This window comes from Sciurus carolinensis, chromosome 5, assembly GCF_902686445.1.
Source record: "Sciurus carolinensis chromosome 5, mSciCar1.2, whole genome shotgun sequence".
In the NCBI taxonomy this organism is placed as follows: Eukaryota; Metazoa; Chordata; class Mammalia; order Rodentia; family Sciuridae; genus Sciurus; species Sciurus carolinensis.
This window is the reverse complement of record NC_062217.1, coordinates 165,785,394-165,803,087: the sequence shown is the minus strand read 5'-3', so window position 1 is coordinate 165,803,087 and position 17,694 is coordinate 165,785,394. Positions and strand designations below refer to the sequence as shown.

The 17,694-nt window shown below is 39.6% G+C and overlaps 2 protein-coding genes across 7 annotated transcripts in view; one reads left to right on the top strand and one right to left on the bottom strand.

The window, feature by feature from the left end:
* Mcmbp (minichromosome maintenance complex binding protein) overlaps positions 1–6,587 on the top strand; it is a 36,741-nt gene extending 30,154 nt beyond the window's left edge. For both annotated transcript variants that reach the window (XM_047551917.1, XM_047551915.1), the window contains exons 14-16: positions 970–1,134; positions 4,078–4,166; positions 4,720–6,587. In XM_047551917.1, coding sequence (XP_047407873.1) covers positions 970–1,134; positions 4,078–4,166; positions 4,720–4,846 — 381 coding nt within the window. In that variant the 3' untranslated portion in view covers positions 4,847–6,587. The remainder of the gene's footprint in view (positions 1–969; positions 1,135–4,077; positions 4,167–4,719) is intronic.
* A 603-nt stretch (positions 6,588–7,190) lies between these two features.
* Inpp5f (inositol polyphosphate-5-phosphatase F) overlaps positions 7,191–17,694 on the bottom strand; it is an 82,280-nt gene continuing 71,776 nt past the window's right edge. For 2 of the 5 annotated variants that reach the window (XM_047551910.1, XM_047551912.1), the window contains 5 exons: positions 13,563–13,634; positions 12,481–12,554; positions 11,787–11,915; positions 11,102–11,189; positions 7,191–9,392 (listed from right to left, as the gene is read on the bottom strand). In XM_047551910.1, the coding sequence (XP_047407866.1) occupies positions 8,237–9,392; positions 11,102–11,189; positions 11,787–11,915; positions 12,481–12,554; positions 13,563–13,634 (1,519 nt within the window). In that variant the 3' untranslated portion in view covers positions 7,191–8,236. Of the gene's footprint in view, positions 9,393–11,101; positions 11,190–11,786; positions 11,916–12,480; positions 12,555–13,562; positions 13,635–14,826; positions 15,069–17,694 lie in introns of those variants that run through there. The other 3 variants (XM_047551913.1, XM_047551914.1, XM_047551911.1) reach the window with 3 other exon arrangements.

Below are 17,694 nucleotides of genomic sequence, written 5' to 3'. Positions count from 1 at the left end.
AGGTGTTTAAAAGGTGTATAGCTGCTGTGCAGCGTTCACTTGTAAAAATGAGGAATAGCCTTTGACATTACTCAGTTTTCTGTGGAAAAGTACAATAAAAAGTTCAGTTGGCCGGGAGCGGTGACACCACCCCTGTAATCCCAGCGACTGGGGGAGGCCAAGACAGGAGGATCATGAGTTCAAAGCCAGCCTTAGTAATAGTGAGGTGCTAAGCAACTCTGACCCTGTCCCTAAATAAAATACAAAATAGAGCTGGGGGTGTGACTCAGTGGCCGAGTGCTGCTGAATTCAATCCCTGATACCTCCCCCCCCCCAAAAAAAGAAAAGTTCAGTTGGCGAGGAATGGTAGTGGCATGCCTATAATCCCAACAACTTGGGAGGCTGAGACAGGAGGATCACAAGTTAAAGAATAGCCTGGACAATTTAGTAAGACCCTGTCTCAAAAAAGAAAGAAATAAAGGAAAAAAAAAAAAAAAAAACTGCCTTCTGAGACGGTCCACATTTTTATGTTTATTGATACCATTAAGTTTTTGCAGTCCTGGGGATTGAATCACCACTGAGCTGCATTCTGAGCCCTTCTCTTTTTTTGGTACCAGGGATTGAACCTAGGGGTGCTTAACCCCTCAGCCACATGCCCTGCCCTTTTTTCTATTTTATTAGAGACAGGGTCTTGCTGAGTTGTTCAGGGCCTTGCTAAATTGCTGAGGCTGGCTTTGAACTCTGGATCATCATGCTTTAGCCTCCTAAATCGCTGGGATTACAGGCATGCGCCACCATGCCCGGCAGGAGCTAACCCCAGTGATAATTGCTGTGTAGTTAGTGTGTATAAATCATATTAAAAACTGATTTCCTTTCACACAAGTAAATGCTATTTTCTAATTCCCTTAGGAGCTGATAGAGGATGCAGCCTCTGCACATGTAGATTAATGTAGGAATTTGGAAAATACTGGGTCCTCTTTCTCTTCTTAGGCAGACTGTCAGATTCACTTACAACCCCAGCTGATCCCTCCGAACATGGAGGAGTACACGAACAGCCTCCTCTCAGCCGTGCTGCCTTCTGTGCTCAACAAATTCCGCATCTACCTGACCCTTTTGAGGTTCCTGGATTATAGCATATCTGATGAAATAACCAAGGTTCGTTCACGTCACATCAAGGATTTCCCTGTGTTAAATTGCAGTGTTTGACCAATTTACATTTACTGTAATTACAGAGGGGGTAAATTTGCTCTTTGCTTTCTATGTCTTTCCTTTTTCTTCCTCTACCTAGTCTTTTGTTTGAAATAGATGTGCTTTTCTGATGTCCCATTTTAATTCCCTTGACTTTTTATTTTCCCCATAGTTGCCCAGGATCTAAAATTATTAATATCCTTTTTTTGGCAGTGCTGGGGATTGAACTCAGGGCCTCACACATGCTAGGCAAGCACTTTTCCCACTAAGCCTTATCCCCAGCCCTTAATATCTTAATTATGTAATCATTTAGGATTAATGGCCAGCTTAATTACAATAATATACAAAAATTTGCTTCATTATAATTTGTTTTTCTCTGTCATGCTGTTGTCATCACAATCCCACCCTTCCTCACCGTTGCTCATTGCTCTATGCACCTGTCTTTAAAATCAGGCGTTTCTACTGCCTGTGTATGTAGAGCACAGTCGCCTATGCCAGTGCTGCGGGTTTCATCCGTGGGGTCATGTTATTGTCTCGCGTCCTTTCATTTCAGCCTAAAGAGTGCCTCTTGATGTTTTTTGTAGGACACATCTGTTCATGAGAAAGGTTTTGCTTATCTGGGATTACCTCCCAGGCTCCACACCCCCCACCCCATGTACTGGGATTGAACCCAGGGACACACTACCACTGATCTGCATCCCCTCCCCTCACTGTTTGAGATAGGGTCTCTCTAAGTTGCTAAGGCTGGCCTCAAACTTGTGATCCTTCCGCTGCAGCCTCCCGAGTCACTAGGATTACAGGTGTGCGCCACTGCACCTAGCCAGGATTGTTCTCTGTGAGGCTGATTTTGCTGGATGTAGAATTCTGGTTTTTGTCTTTCTTTCAGCACTTTGTGTCTTGTCACTGTCTTCTGCCTCTGTCCTGTGGTTTCTGGTGACAGGGTCCTTTGTACAGGCTTAGACATTTTCTACTGCATTCAAGGTTCTGCGTGGGTTGTTTTGTTTTTTCAATTATTATTTTGTGTGTGTGCGTTGCTGAGGAGCAGATCCAGAGTCTCAGATATGCCAGGCAGGTGCTCTGCCATGGAGCCTCAGCTCCCACACCAACCCTGGGCTTGCGTTTGCTCTTCTGTGCTTGGTGAGACACTGTTCTCATATTTTCCTTTAGTTTATACAATAGCCCCTCCCCCCTTATTTGAGAAGGACACATCCCAAGATCCCCAGTGTGAGCCTGAAACCATAGATAATACTGGACCACGCATATACTTTTTTCCTTATACATTCCTCTTTTATACAGGATCTGTATATTAAGCACAACAAGAGATGAACAACAGTTGATAAGGGGACATTTATAGCAGTATACAATAATAAAAGTTCAGTGAAAGTGGTCTCTCGCTCAGCTGCCACGGAGCAGGTGGTATACAGTGGGAGCATGCTGAACAAAGGATGATGTGTCCCAGCAGGACAGGGCAAGATTTCCTCGAGACTTAGGATGGCCCACCATTTAAAACTGGTTGTGGTTTTGGACTGCAGGTAACTGAAATATTGGTAGAACTATAGTTAATGATGGACTACTGTATGTGGTCTCCTTTACTATGAAGATATTTAAAATAACCAGTTTAAGGTCTTTGTCTAGTAAGTCTAACATTTGGGTTTCTTCAGGTAGTTTCTTTTACCTCCTTTTTATTCTCAGTTCATGGACTGTACATTTATCTTCGTGTATCTCCTGATTTTTGTTGATAATCAACAAATAATTTGTTCAAATAATGTAATGTGGCACCTCGACTTTAGAAACTGGATTCTAGGGTTTGTTGGTTAGTGCTTTTAGATTTTTTTTTTTTTTTTCCCCTTTTCGAGAGGCTAAGGATGAACACTTTGCATGTGCTAGGCAAGCACTTTACCACCAAGCTACATCCCCAGCCCCTGCTACAGACGTTTCATTCCTCAGCATTTCATTTAAGGGTTGTTTCCTGTGATCATTATATAATGCATCAGGTAGCCAAGATGATTAGCACTTGCTTCTGATGGTTTTTGTTTTGGTACTGGGCATTGGAACCAGGGGTGCTTTACCACTGAGCTGCATCCCCAGTCCTTTTTATTGAGACAGGGTCTCGCTGAGTTACTGAGGCTGGCCTCGACTTGGGATCCTCCTGCCTCAGCTTCCCAGGTTGCTGGGATTACAGGTGTGTGCCACTATGCCTGGGCTTCCAATTATTTTGAATAAATGCTCTGGGGAAATAGATTGTTCACAATGTGCAGGATCCAGATTAGGTTAACTAAAGACAATGTTGCCAATGGGTTCTTCCAGGGAGCCACCAAATAGGTCAGATCATGGCAGTCCTCTGGCAGTGGTGCTTTGAAGAAACTCTGGCCCTGTTCTGTGCGCTCTCTCGGCTGCCACAGCTGTTAATTTTTGAAGCTCTCACCTGGGTGGCGGGGGGCAGGGTGTAGAATATGGGAGTAAAGCAAGTTGAAATGCCACAAAGCTCACCTTTCTTGCCCAGAGTCACCTGTTTTTCTTCCATAAATGCTCCCAAGGTTGCTGCACGGGTCTAGTTTATTTCCAGAGGTTTAGAAAGCTGATTCCGGTCCCTGCTGCAGTTTTCACCAGCGTCACTCCGTTCAGAGGCGTCAGTTGTTAAGCAGATTACTAACTTATTGTTTTGCCTTCTCAAATGGATCTGGGTTTTATTCTGTTGTTTCATCAGGAGCGTTTTTCTGTGTGAGGTTTTGGCTCTCCATCCTTTTTGTCATCCATGTTCTCATCTGTCTAAGAGGCAGAGCTGACGTTCTCATTTTTATATCAACCAAGGTACCAAGTATCTTATTCCTCACAAAAATAATGGTTTTAAAGTGCATTCAAGGAAGTTTTGAAGGAACGCTTCTAAAGTTCATTTACTCTTTAATAAAGGCAGTTGAGGATGACTTTGTGGAAATGCGGAAGAACGACCCTCAGAGCATCACTGCTGACGACCTGCACCAGCTGCTGGTGGTGGCACGGTGAGTAGCGCCTGCTCGTGTGCTCGGGACTGCCTCTTCCCAGAGCTGTGCCCGGGTCTCCCGATGTGTTTAGCAGTAATTGAGACAGACTTCTAAAAACAGATGAGTATTTTTAAGAACACCATATGAAAGGGCTCGCCGAGGGAATTTTGTTTGGCCGGTCACATCAGTGGAACAGGCATGCTGCCTGTCCTCCAGTCCTTGCTCTTCAGGGAATTCCTCGTAGGGTCTGACGTAACTCTTGACCTCTGTGTAGGTGGTATTCGTCTCCTCACTTGGAGTGGGGTGGTGGTGGTGTTTTGTTGGTACTGGGCATTGAACTCAGGGGCACTGAGCCACATCCCCAGCCCTTTTTTGTATCTCATTTAGAGACAGCGTCTCACTAAGTTACTGAGGCTGGCTTGGAACCCTGGATCTTCCTGCCTCGGCCTCCCTGAGCCACTGGGATTACAGGCGTGCACCATTTGGACTTGTTTTTAACCATTATTCCTAGGTCTTAAAAATCGTACTATCTCAGCTCCAGACTTAAATTTGTTTCTGTATTTCAAACCAGGTTTCTGTCTCTTAGTGCTGGCCAGACGACGCTGTCAAGAGAGCGATGGCTAAGAGCAAAGCAGCTCGAGTCTTTAAGAAGAAACAGGCTTCAACAGCAAAAATGTGTGAACGGAAATGAACTGTAAAGTTCTGATACCCGAGGAGGATAATGAGTAGTGTAACCACGTAATTGTAAAATTCAAATGTCATTTATACCAGTTTTATACATAATTTGTATCAAAAACCAATGACTTTTCCCGAAATCAAGCCTGGTGACATCTGAAGTTTATATGATACTCAGTGAGGGCTTTTACCTCACTGATTTTATGGAGCTTTTGAAGTTTGTTTTATAATGATATAAATTAGTAAAGATGTACAAAAATGTATTTGATATTAAAAGTTTAATATTGGTAAATGTTGCTGATTATACCTATTTCCTTAGCTGCAGCTAAGTCATAGACCAGACTCTGTTCAAATGCTAATGTTAACTTCATTTGAAGAAAACTGTTGTAATTTCAAAGTTGGAGGGGTTGTGCGCTTCAGATTTCTGTCTTTCCAATTAACAGTGGATTTGAGTGTGTTCAGTAGTCCGTTTGGGGAATGGGCATACTTGCTAGATTCACCTGTGAAATCCTATAGTACCATTTCCCAGGTGTTTGGCCACACTTATTAACAACTTGGAAAACTAGCCTTGTACATGGCAGTGGTTCCCAGATTTTGCATTTCATGGACCAGTAAAATTCCGAAAATTTGGGACAGGGTTGCCAATTTATTTTGCCAAGTAATCTGAAAGAAATCATTGAGGGTACTTTTTTTTTTTTAATTAAAGGACAATCTCAGAATAAGAGATAGTCTTTTAAATGGAATAAATATAGCATTTTGAAGAATGCTATATTGTCCTTATGTTTCTCATTACATCCCAGTGCATTTGGGAACCACTATTTTATGGGACTCACTTAAGGGAACACAACCTTACAAAGTTTTACTGAAATACAAACTAAAAAATCCAAAATAGTCAATTTAAAAAAAACAAAACAAAACAAAAAACAACGGTGCTGGGATGGAAGGTAGGGCCTCTCACCTGTGTTAATAGCTGCACCACAGCACTATATCCCCAGAAGAAAAAAAATGATTTTAAATTTTCCTAATAAGTGGCATTTAGTTGCTTTAAAGATTGTATTGGATTTTGACCTTTTCATAGAAGTTTATCAGTTAGTTCCAAATGGTAGATGAAGTATCTGCTAGTCCAGTAAAGACCCCATGCACGGTGTGTTTTCCCCAGACCAATTAGTTTTGATATTCAAATTTTTAAAGGAATGAAGTATTACCCATAGGTAGAAAGCAAAATAGTATCATTGTGGCAACAAGAATCTTCAGAAGGGTTAGACTGCTACTTTTTTAAGCTGTCAATGGTATATATAAATCTAGTAACTTACCTCATTGAAAACATCAATTAAATGAGTCCTTAAATTTTTTTCATGTAAGGAAGGCTTAAATTGACATTGGTTTTAACCAAGGAAACAGGGTCAGCCTTGAAAAATCAAGGAATTCATTATGCCTAATGAAGGGAAGTAAAAATTAGTTGTTCTTTTCCTACATTTAAATCTATTTTTATAAACTAATGTAAATAATGTTTATATTAGAATTCTAACTGGTTTTCATTTTTATAACTGGTAGACTAGACCTTCCTTAAACTTTCAGAAATAAAATGAAGGCTCAGCTGAATCTGAGGAAAAACATTCTTTGTCCTAGAACAAAGTAGATTAGTTTCCATGTGTCTGATTGTGCCAATGTAAATGACGATCTACCAAAGAAATCATAATTTTGCTTGATCTTACAGAAAGTTCCCTTGAAAGAAAGTAAATAAAATTTCCCAAATGATCAATACCTTGGACTGTTTTTCATGAAGTCTGTAAGATATGATCTATGTGGACAAGCCCTGTGTTTGCTTAGAAAAACATTACAGGGTGAATTGAAGTTTGGGAGGTGGTGCAGAATGGTCTCCTTCCCACTTCCCACCCAGGCAGATTTCACACTCAAGCCTTTTGAAGCACTTCTCTCCATTGCCTAGGAACACATTCAAGTTTGTTGCTCTTATTAAAGGCAAGACTATTATTAATCCAACATGAATATGTCCAGGAAACTAATGTTTTGAACATTGCCTTAATTTTAGTTTTCAAAAATCTCTTTAGAATTCATTTCTACTAAACTTTAATAGGCTTATTTTCTTACCTGATCTTGGCTTGTGGTTTTACTTCTGTTGTGGAACAGACACTATCTTCAAGACCAAGAAAAGTTGGTAAGAACAGAATAAAGCATTCAGTTTTGAATGTTTAGAATTTAGAGTACTGTTTGATTCATTTCATCATTTTCAAAATCATGAGAATACTTCAAAGTGAGATAACAGAATAAACATGCAGTTAACAAATTTTCATTTGTGAATTATTTAAAATCAAACCTTAATAAAATATCAAGCAAGGAAGTCTCATACACATTTTAAATTACAATGGTACTTTATTTTAATAGTCACAAGATTTGACACTTCAAAAAAAACACCACTAATAAATAACAAAAGTGGAATGCTTATTAAAGTCACAGTAGACATAATGTTCAGCCGAGAATTGCTTCAAGATACCGGAGAAGCCAATACTTGCTGGAATACGCTCCGCAGCTTTCTTACAGTCTGGGTTATAGAGGCCCCAGTTCTTTGTGGTCAGTATGGTCATAAAACCAGTTTGAGCACAATTGTGCTTCAAACTAAATTTTCAATAGTTGTGACAGTCTGCACAAGATGTTGAGGAATGCCCCCCTGGAAAAAGGTTAAAATTTGAAAACTTCCTTCTAGAATTTTCAGTAGCCAATATATTCTTACATCCCTGAAAACAGAGCAAAATGAAATTTTAATAGATACTGCCATTCACATCTGATGGAATAGATTTATCTTATACTTGATAAGTCTACATTTTGGGGAGTATAGGCAGAAGAATATATTCAAATTAGAACGTGGGGAATATCAGGATCAAATGAGAATACATTTCTTGACCAGTGTCAAAAATCCTCAAGTTCATAGAAAGTGGTTAATAGCCATCAAAACTAAACATAATTTTTTAATATCCGATGTTTCTCCATACTGGTAACATGAAAGTCACTAAAAACTAAAGTGTATAATCCACCTTGTAGAGGTAATACACAGGAATGAACTGACACAGAAAACTGCTAAGCTTTTAAATGGGTCTACCCCTTTGTGTCTGCTTCCTATATTCCATTCCCCTCTTCCCTCCAAAATCCAGTTCAGGTTGTCCTAAAGTGACCTGTTACAGAACATAAACTGATCAGGTCTAGAGTCTAGGATGGTGGATTTCTACTCTTGACTCTCCATTTTGGAAAGCTCAGGTCCAGACTCCTTTAAAACCCTTCCCGATAAAACAATTTGTGATCCATAGATTAAGACAATATAAGTTAAAATAGCCTAATATGTGAAAACTCCTTTTTTGAACTTTCAAATAAAAGCCACAGGCTTCTTTGTGGACAAAAACCTAAATCTGAATTATTCGTGTCTGGCATTGTGTAAACATATTTTTAAGTTCCTTTTGCTGCACTTCGTTAACTACTTCTGGCTCTGCAGGACTCTTCTGAACTTTCGCTACTGCCAAGTTTATGCCATGGGTTAACCCAGCTTGGGTAATACTAGCAACCTGGACCATGGAGCTGCGAATCTTTGCAAAGGGAGAGACTGCTCTGCTGCTACTGCTCTCTGAAGGGGACGGAGTCATATGAAGCCCTACCTCAGGTTCCAACATGCCTGAACCAGAGCTGGGGGCCTTCTGAGACATGACAGAGTGCACTGGTTCAACGGACAAAAACTGTGGGCCTGTCACAGAAAAAGACACGTCTAACTGAGACGGTCGAGAAGGTATTAGTTCTGTTGATTCTGATTTAGTTTCTTCAATAGAAACTTGATTGGTCATTTGATTTCCTTCCTTGCTAGCTTGCTGAGACACACACCTGATCTCTGATAGTTCTGTCATTTTGTTTTGTGCATCTTGCACGAATCTGTGGCAATAAATATCCACAGGCTTGGCAAAACCAGTCAATATGTGTATGCTATCAGCAGAAGGACTTTTCTTCAAAGGAGACACCTGGCCTTTCCCAAGCCCACTTCCGTGAGCAACAGTAATGTCTGAGGGAGCATGAACGCTAACATCAGTGCTGCTGAGAGACTGGGATCGACTGCCTAATCGAGGTGCTGAAGCAATAATACCACAACTAGGAAGAACATAATCTACTGGCCCTACGCTCTCTAAAGAATTAGCTAGCTGCCTGTCTTCATCAGACTTGGAATTTGTAAGGAATTCATCAGAGTGGTATGAGTCATTATCCGAAGACATGTCCCCATCAGACTCTGCCTGAACCTTATTATCCATCACTCCTGAGTTTTCCACAGTCTCAAGACTACTATCTGATTTCCAAAGATTGACTTTTAAGTTTGGCTTTAGAAAATTAACTTTCATTTCAGGTTTTGTGAAGTTTCCCAACTTTCGTAGGTTGCCAATATTTACATTGGATTTGGTCTGCTTCACTTTTTGATTTAGAGATGAAAATTTGCTCATTAAAAAATTCTTCCCCTGGGCCAATGAGCCTTGGTTTTGAGACCTGATACCAATGATGTCTTCATGAGGCTTACTGCTCTTCCTACAAATTAAAAAAAAAAAATGTAAATTCCCACGGAACCCAATATTATTACTATCCAATAAATGAAAATGCTTTGCTAACTTAAATTGGTTCTGATTCCTTAAAAACTGCATTCTTTAATTGATAAGTCAAGATAACCTCTTGGATTTGACAATAACAATGATGTCCAATAGAAATATGTGAGCTACATATATAATTTAAAATCGTCCAGCATTCACGTTAAAAAGTCAAATTAATTTTAACACTTAAGCCCAATATATACAAAATATTATTTCAACATATAATCAATATTCAACAATGAATATCTTACTCTTTTTTTGTCCCAAGTCTTTAAGACAGCCAAGGTCTAGTATTGTAATTTCAGCAGACCTGAATTCTGACTAGTTATATTTCAGAGGCTTCATAGCTCCCACTTGTTGAATGCTTTCCATTCTGGGCAGTGCAGGTCTGAACATCCACAATCTCACCTTGCTGGCTACAGGCAGGAACCTGCAGCACCTTAACTACAACTGTCCACATTCTGGGGGGGCTGAATTCATGTAGAAGGGGAGGGAAGATGGAACATTTCTACTTCCTTATGTTTCCTGTGGGTTACCTAAAACTATTTTAAAAGATCTGGGATATTTAACCTAACTTAGTGTCTCCTCTCCTCCACCATCCCTCACAACTGCTATAAATAAAGACTTTTGCCACAAATGTCTCAGCACATACATCTGTGCTCTTGTTGGTCATGCAGGACCACTGGTCATGAAAATACTGCAGATAAAACAGAAGGTTATAGAGCTATTGAAACAACTGTCTCCATTAACAAAAGACCCCAAATTTTTCCTCTAGGAAATGAAATGGCTTTCTTCCCATTAGAATGTGACAATGAGGCCTGACTGGTATTCACTAGGATCCTGTAAGCATATTGTTTTCTCTATAGAGTACTTAAATTTGCTCCCTCTCTGGAATTAACCAAGTATTAAATGTGAGCATCAGTAGTAGTATGCATGGACATCATGCCCTCCCCTCCCTGCAATATCATGAACTGTGAAGCACACACTAGTGCTGTGGTGTCCCTCCCAATAATGCATAACCTCAGCTTAATCATGACAAAACATCAGTCAAACCTAAACTGAAGGATCCTCTGCAAAATAACTAACCAATGCTCTTCCAAAAACATCAAATTATGAAAGATAAGGTAAGATAAGGAACCAAGTTTAGAGCAAACTACTGACAAGACAACTAAATGCAATGTGGGATCCTAGAAACAGAAAAAACACTGATGAAAAGGCTGGTGAAATCCAAATAAGTCCTGTACTTTTATTAACCGTATTGTGCCAAGGTTAACTTGTCTTTATTTATTTAATATGGAGGTATTAGGGATTGAATCCAGGGCCTCCATGCTTACTAGGCAAGCACTCCACCTTTGAGCTTCAACCCCATGATAAATGTTCTATGAGGATGTAAAATGGTAACATACTGGGAAGCTGAATGAAGGATACATGGGAACATTGAATTGTGTGCAACTCTTGTATAAGTCTAAAAATTATCTGAAAACAAAATTTAAACAAACTAAAAAAGTACTACTTTTGATCCACAGAAACTTCTAAATATGAACACATTAAAATAACGTGGTTTTCCCCCATTCCTCTTTTTAAAGAACTAAGACCTTGGATAATAATGTCTTTATTCTTGGGACAAAATCTTACAAGTGGTATATTCACCTCTCAAGTTTTTTCTCGATTATAGGTACATCCAATCCCATGGCCTGTTTCGTGATCTGGAGCATCTCTGCAATGCACTGAAGGGTATCTGAAACCCAAATATAACCACTTAACAATGTTTCCAAAACATACTAAAAATATAGCAGCTTGAATTCATACACATTTAATTGAAATATGTGGTCATACACTTAAAAACTGTTACTTATTCACTAGTCCCCCACTAATCTGAAATGTTCTAAAACAAATTTTAAGAGAAGAGAAAAAGGGCAAGAGAGCTAATAATTTAGAATTAAAGGTTTGTTGTAACTCATATGTTTGTCCAAGCACACTGTACCAGATGCTGAGTGAACAGCCATGAACAAGACAGATGAGGTCTCTGCCGGCTAGCTAAGAGGGGAGCAGCCAGGGAAAAGCCCTGAAAACATAATGGCTTTTTACAGAACTAAACACATTAATTCCCACCAGAACACCCTTTGTCCCAAACTACAAAATCCATTCAAATGAATTTCCTGTGATCCTGGGAACAGAGTCCCTATTTACAGGTCTCAGATCACAAAGCTATACTCTGGATCAGATCTTATTAACAAACTTTCGACATCATATGTAATGTTCCTATTTCCATTTGGAGTCAGAAGAATAAATATAAAGTCATTGCTGAATATTTTAATAGTTTCCTCTTTTTTACCTTTTCCATCTTCATCTGGATTACGCATTACAGCTCTCAGTGTGTGGAAATAACCACTTGCTTCTTTATATCTGTAGTACAGTCGCATGCAGGAGAACTTTGGCTTACCAAAGAGTGTGGGTTCAGGACCTAAAAACCCAAATGAATACATGTAAAGTCATATCTTCCACATTACATTTACTTTCTTCTGTCACTTCAAAAAAAATCAACAAACATTCATCCACTAGGTAGGTAGCTCATTTTCACAATCTAGTGGGTTGTTTTTTTTTTTTTTTTTTTTTTTGTGGTGCTGGGGATTGAACCCAGGACCTCGTGCTTGTAAGGCAAGCATTCTACCAACTGAGATTATATCCCCAGCCCTTGTTTTCACAATCTAAATGAGCATGTGCAAAATAAAAGCTTATCACGACCATTTGATTTGATGAGACTAGAAAAACTCTTTAAGTCTCAATTATTTAAGCTTTCTTCATCCCTGGAGTTATCTTCACAAGGCAAAAATAAAAGGAACCCAGTTACTATTATCAGACGGTATCTATCACTACCCTCTAAGACTAGAAAGAAGTCGGAAGACAAAGACTACTTGAAATAGCCCCTTCTGGTTTCTAACAGATACCGTACCAGTCACTTAAAATAATCTGACCTACACTTGGAAGCAAGTGTTCAATTCTGAGTTGGTTAGTATGTTAAAATTTACCTATTTCTATTTTTTCCAGGTCTTCTAGACTCAGTCGTTGATACTGGTTTACTTTATCAACTTCATCATCATAACTAGGAAGAGAGAGTAAAAAGAGGATTACAATCAAAGGCATATTTGGCTTGTTGGCTGAAATGTAACTACCAAACTACTACATGCAGTTAAAATAAAATCTTCCCCCGTACAATATCGTCTGGAGTAGAGTTAAACATAATAAATATTTTCAACACTAAACAAGAATAACATATATAGTTTAACAGCTAAAAAAAATATTGGTTTATAGATCTTACACTAAAAAAGAAACCAATTATAAGGCAAAAAAAACTTTGTTTTACAAAAAGTTTTATAAAACAAAATCTAAAACCTAACCTAAAATGAAGGCAAAACACTAAAAACTATTTAGAAATAATACAGCAGATAAATCCTATATCCTAAATCAAGAATGAAAATTCCATGTGATCTATACCAACAGGCATCTGGAATGATGACTAAAAAATAATTCAAACAAAGCCAAAAGTAAGTGACTATTTACTTAGAAAATATAAATTAAAATTCAATTCTGGTAAAGTATGAGAAAACAAATACTTTTATTTTGCTACTGGCATTGTTAACTGATAAGTCTTTCTGGGGATGGATCTGACAATGAATCACAAAATCACATAATTTCATGACTCCTTTTAACCAAACAGAAACTGGTATGTGCACACAGGCACAATTTATCTGTACATGAATAGCTGCCATCATTCACAACAGCAAAAATCTGGAGGTAATTCGATACCTAACAATAGGGAAAATGCTTACTACGGTATAGTGATACAAAAAATGATATATGGCCAATAACAATAAAAAATAGAGTATATGAAGATGTGGGAGATATACAGGTAATACTACTAAGCTAAAAGAACAGTGTGACTCTTAAAAAACATGAATAATTCTTAAATTTTTCAGGGTGATAAAAGACTTCAATGAAATTTGTAATAAAACCATATTCTTTAAATATTTTTGCTATGAATTCTAAAAAAAAATTTATTCAAATTAAAAAAAAAAAAAACTGAAAGCTCAAAACAAACAAAGCAACTTACTAGGCCACGTAGTAGGCAGAGTTAGAAAGCAGTAACAGCACATCCACATCTCTGTGAGTAGCATCAATGAGGCTAAACAAACATGACACAAGTAATTAAATATTTTCATCTACATTTTTGGCCAAGCGTAATTCTTACAGTAGAGTCACTTATTACAAAAGATAACCAAACCAGTTATAATTCTGGAGTTAAATGTAATGCAATTAATGCATTTGGAAAAATTTAAAACAATAAGAAAAAAGATTTGGGAAATCGGGGAGGTGGAAAGGAGGTCTGGATCTGAGAAGTCCCTTCCCCAAAAAGAGGGAGCCAGAAAAGGGGAGAGGGAGGAGTTCTCAGGGGAAAGAGGATAATTGGGGGAGGGGGAGTTGGTAGGCGGTTAGTGGGAAGATAGAAAAACCTAAGATTGAGAGGAATCGTAGATTACCTCATCATCTAACATTCAAAATAACACTGCACATTTAGGGTATTTTACACTTCTGTAGAATACATATTTTCAAAGAGTTTTACACAAATATTTATGTGCAAAAACGGAACAAATTCAAGCTACATTCTATTTTTTCACTATTGAACAACTAAGTCTCAAAATACAAGTTACAAACAAGATGAATGTTGATGGACCATGAAACCAAAATTACAGTAAAATGTACATCATTGTAAAATTAATAAGGAAATGGTCAAAGTATAAAATCTACAAATTATTGACAAATAGTAGGAAGAATGTGAACTCAAATGAGAATATTATCTTAACATCAACAGCATTTCCAACAAAAGGTGGAAGTTAATCTGCATTCCCGTACCCGGTCTCCAAATTCCATTGGAAGAGTGGACATTTCTGTCTCAAGATTTCATAACTAAATCTCCAGACCTTATCAAAATGCCAATGGAAAAGTAAATGGAAAACAATAGGGAAAAAACATTTGTGGCTGGAACTACTTAATCTGCGTAAGAATGAGGTCATTGTTTAACGCTACTGCGGGTTTACTAACATCTTGAACTGCAGTCTTCCACATCCGCAGCACCTTGTTGCAGCATGACTAGCAATCTGAACAACAAATGCACCTCAATTTTCGCCCAACGGAGTGAAGAACAGGGTAAGAGGTCAGAACCCAATGAAACAAGCTGATTCTAAGAGCCAAAATTTGAGCATTAACCAATTAATGGGAAAAAGAAAACCACATATTCAACGATCCAAGGAGCTTCATTGAGAATAACACCGAGTAACACGGCAAAATGCAATTTAATTTTATGCATCTATACTTACGTGCATTCAGAAAATTGTTGCTTGAGCCAAGCCATAAAAATTACATCACGACACATATTTTAATATGAAATAAATTCTACTCCTAGTAATTAGTGTTACTTTCATCCTATCTTCCTATTTTGGCATTAATATTTACATCAGGCAAACATGATCCTCAGTCAAAAACATTATGTCCTTAATGAAAAGCACTTGGCACGTAACAGGCGGTCGAAAAATGTCGGCCCTCCCCCCACCCGCATTTTTACTGAAGTCTTAGCTGCAGTAAATACTTAATTTCCCTCCCCACCCACCCTCCCCCTTAAAAAAAAAAAAAAGCCACGTTTAATACGAACAAGAAAGAAAAAGAAAGACCCCTTAGGTGCTTCCCCACCCCCCACGTCTGCAGCCCGAGGAAGCTGCTCTACTCATTTTTGTTTTCCCGCCACTGAGGCAAACCCTCCTTCCACACTATGAAGACAAAAATCGCCAGCACCACATGCAGCCCGACCACCGCGACAATGGTCGCGTAGAAGGCGCTGTCTTCAGGGGACATTAACATCAGACTCTGAAAAAGAAGTAATTTACAGGAAAAATACAACCCCACAGGAACTTTAACCATAAGTCCTGCAAAAAGGAGAAAAATCTTGAAAGTCATGGCCAGAACGCCGTCAGACTTGGGCTCCGCAGCATTAGCGGCGGCAGCCCGCTGCGCGGTTGGAGGAGGCCGGTGGGAGCGCGGCATCGTCAGTCGGTCCGTCCGTCCGTCTGTCCGTCGATGCCTCGAAGCTCTGAGTCAAAGCCACCTGCACCCAACCTCGCGCCTGCAGCAAATGCGGAGAATGCGGCAACTGCGATGCGGCCGCGCCAAGTCACGCCCAGGGGACACGTCTGGCTTCCGGCCGCCCACTTCCGTCCGCGGCTGGTTGGCAGTGCGCATGCGCGCCTTGCTCTGCGCATCCAGCGCCCTCCCTGGAGGGCACAGACCCCAGCCCGGTGGGGGAGGGGCGCCGGGTGGTCGGCTCCCGCGATACTTGGCTCGCGCCTTTGCAACGGTCGCGGGGCGGGGGACCACGGCCGCAACTGACCCAGCAACAAGGGACCTGATGGACAGTGGGTGCTCCGTGGCTAATCACTCAGCGAAACCTGGTAGGGGCAGCTGCCTTGGGTGTCCAGAGGGCGAGCTCAATAGAGCTGGAACAGACACTTGGCTTTGTGGAGAAGCTGGAGGGCCCATCTACAGTTCCCCGCCCCCCTTCGTGTCCTTTCAAATTTAAGATCCTCTTTCCCACCCTCACCAGACTGCTGCAACAACTGTGGGCGGGAAGGGAGATGGCGGGAAAGGACACAAAAGGTCTGAGAGGTCTGCCCCTTACATGCAGGGGCTGTGTGAGAAGGCCCCGTTACGCTGGACAGCTCCTGCAGGGTCCAGGAGGAAGGGCACCACAGCCCCCTGTCTCCAGCCAGCCACTGCATACCGCAACTGTGCTGCGGCAGGGATTGCGGTTTGGCAAAGGAGGCACTGTCTCGCGCATAATTAAGGGGTGCCAAGAAAATCACAGGATACCGTATTAGTGCAAAACTCTTAAAAATCAAAATTATTGCAAAAATATGATGAACAAGACATCAAAAAATTAAAGACAGTATCGGCTTCTACATTTGCACAATCCTCCCTTATTTGCCTGACTTGATCCCAGCCCAGATCTTGGTAAATCTTTATTTACAACTCAATAAAAATATAAATTTTACTATTTAAAAATAGGCGATGGATTTGAGTAATATTTTTTCCAAGCCAGATACAAAAAGAGCCAACAAGCACAAGAAAAAAAAGTTAACATTTGTCATTAGGGAAATGCAAATCAAAGCTACAATGATACCATACTTCAAATACACTAGGATGACACTTAAAAAAAAAAAAAAAAGGAAAATAAGTATGGGTCAAGTCTGGAGAAATTGGAACCTTCATACATGCTGGTGGGAGTATGAAGTAGCACAGCCACTGTGGAAAATATTTTGGCAGCTTCTCAAAAGTTAAACGGAATTACCAAATGATTTGGCAATTTTATGCCAAAATACACACTTAAATGAACTGAAAACATGCTCAAACAAAAGCTTGTATAAAAATGTTCATTGCAACATTATAATAGCCAAAATATGAAGATAATCCAAAAGTTGTGAACAAAAGAAAGAATAAAATGTAGTATATCCATACAACGGAATACTATTCAGTTACTTTAAAAAATGAAGTTTATGTCACAATGTGGATTTATCCTGGAAAACGTGCTAAATTAAATCAGCCAGTCCCAAAAGGTATTATTCCACTTATATAAATTGTCAACAATGGGCAAATCCCAAGAGACAGAAGAAGATTCATGGTGGCTTGACTGGGACCTGGGGGAACAGGGAAGTGATTAAAGAGTATGGGGCTTCTCTTTGTAGTGATGAAAATATCTTAAAAATAACTGTGCTGATGGTTATACAACTCTGAATATACTATATAAAAAAACACTGAGTTGTGCATTGAATAGGTGAATTATATGACATGAATTATATAGTGTTTAAAAAAAAAACAAGTTCAGGAGTGGATGGGTGAAGCGGCAGACACATGGTGACTGCTGAAACCCCAAGTATAAATGGTTGAGCCCTCTACCCGCTGTGGATTCAGGCCCTAAAGCCACACCCAGAGCTACTTCATCTTCCACTGGGGGTGGCCAATTCTGGGTTCTTATCTCCCAACTCAGCTGATGGACTACAAAGGTTCTATAGAACACAACTCAAGAGCAGGTTTCCAAACATCTCTCATCGAGAGAAAGGGATAAACTACACCATCAAGAAAATATTGGCAAGAAAAATGAAAGAAAAATACCAGTGGCAAAATTTTTAAAAACTGTA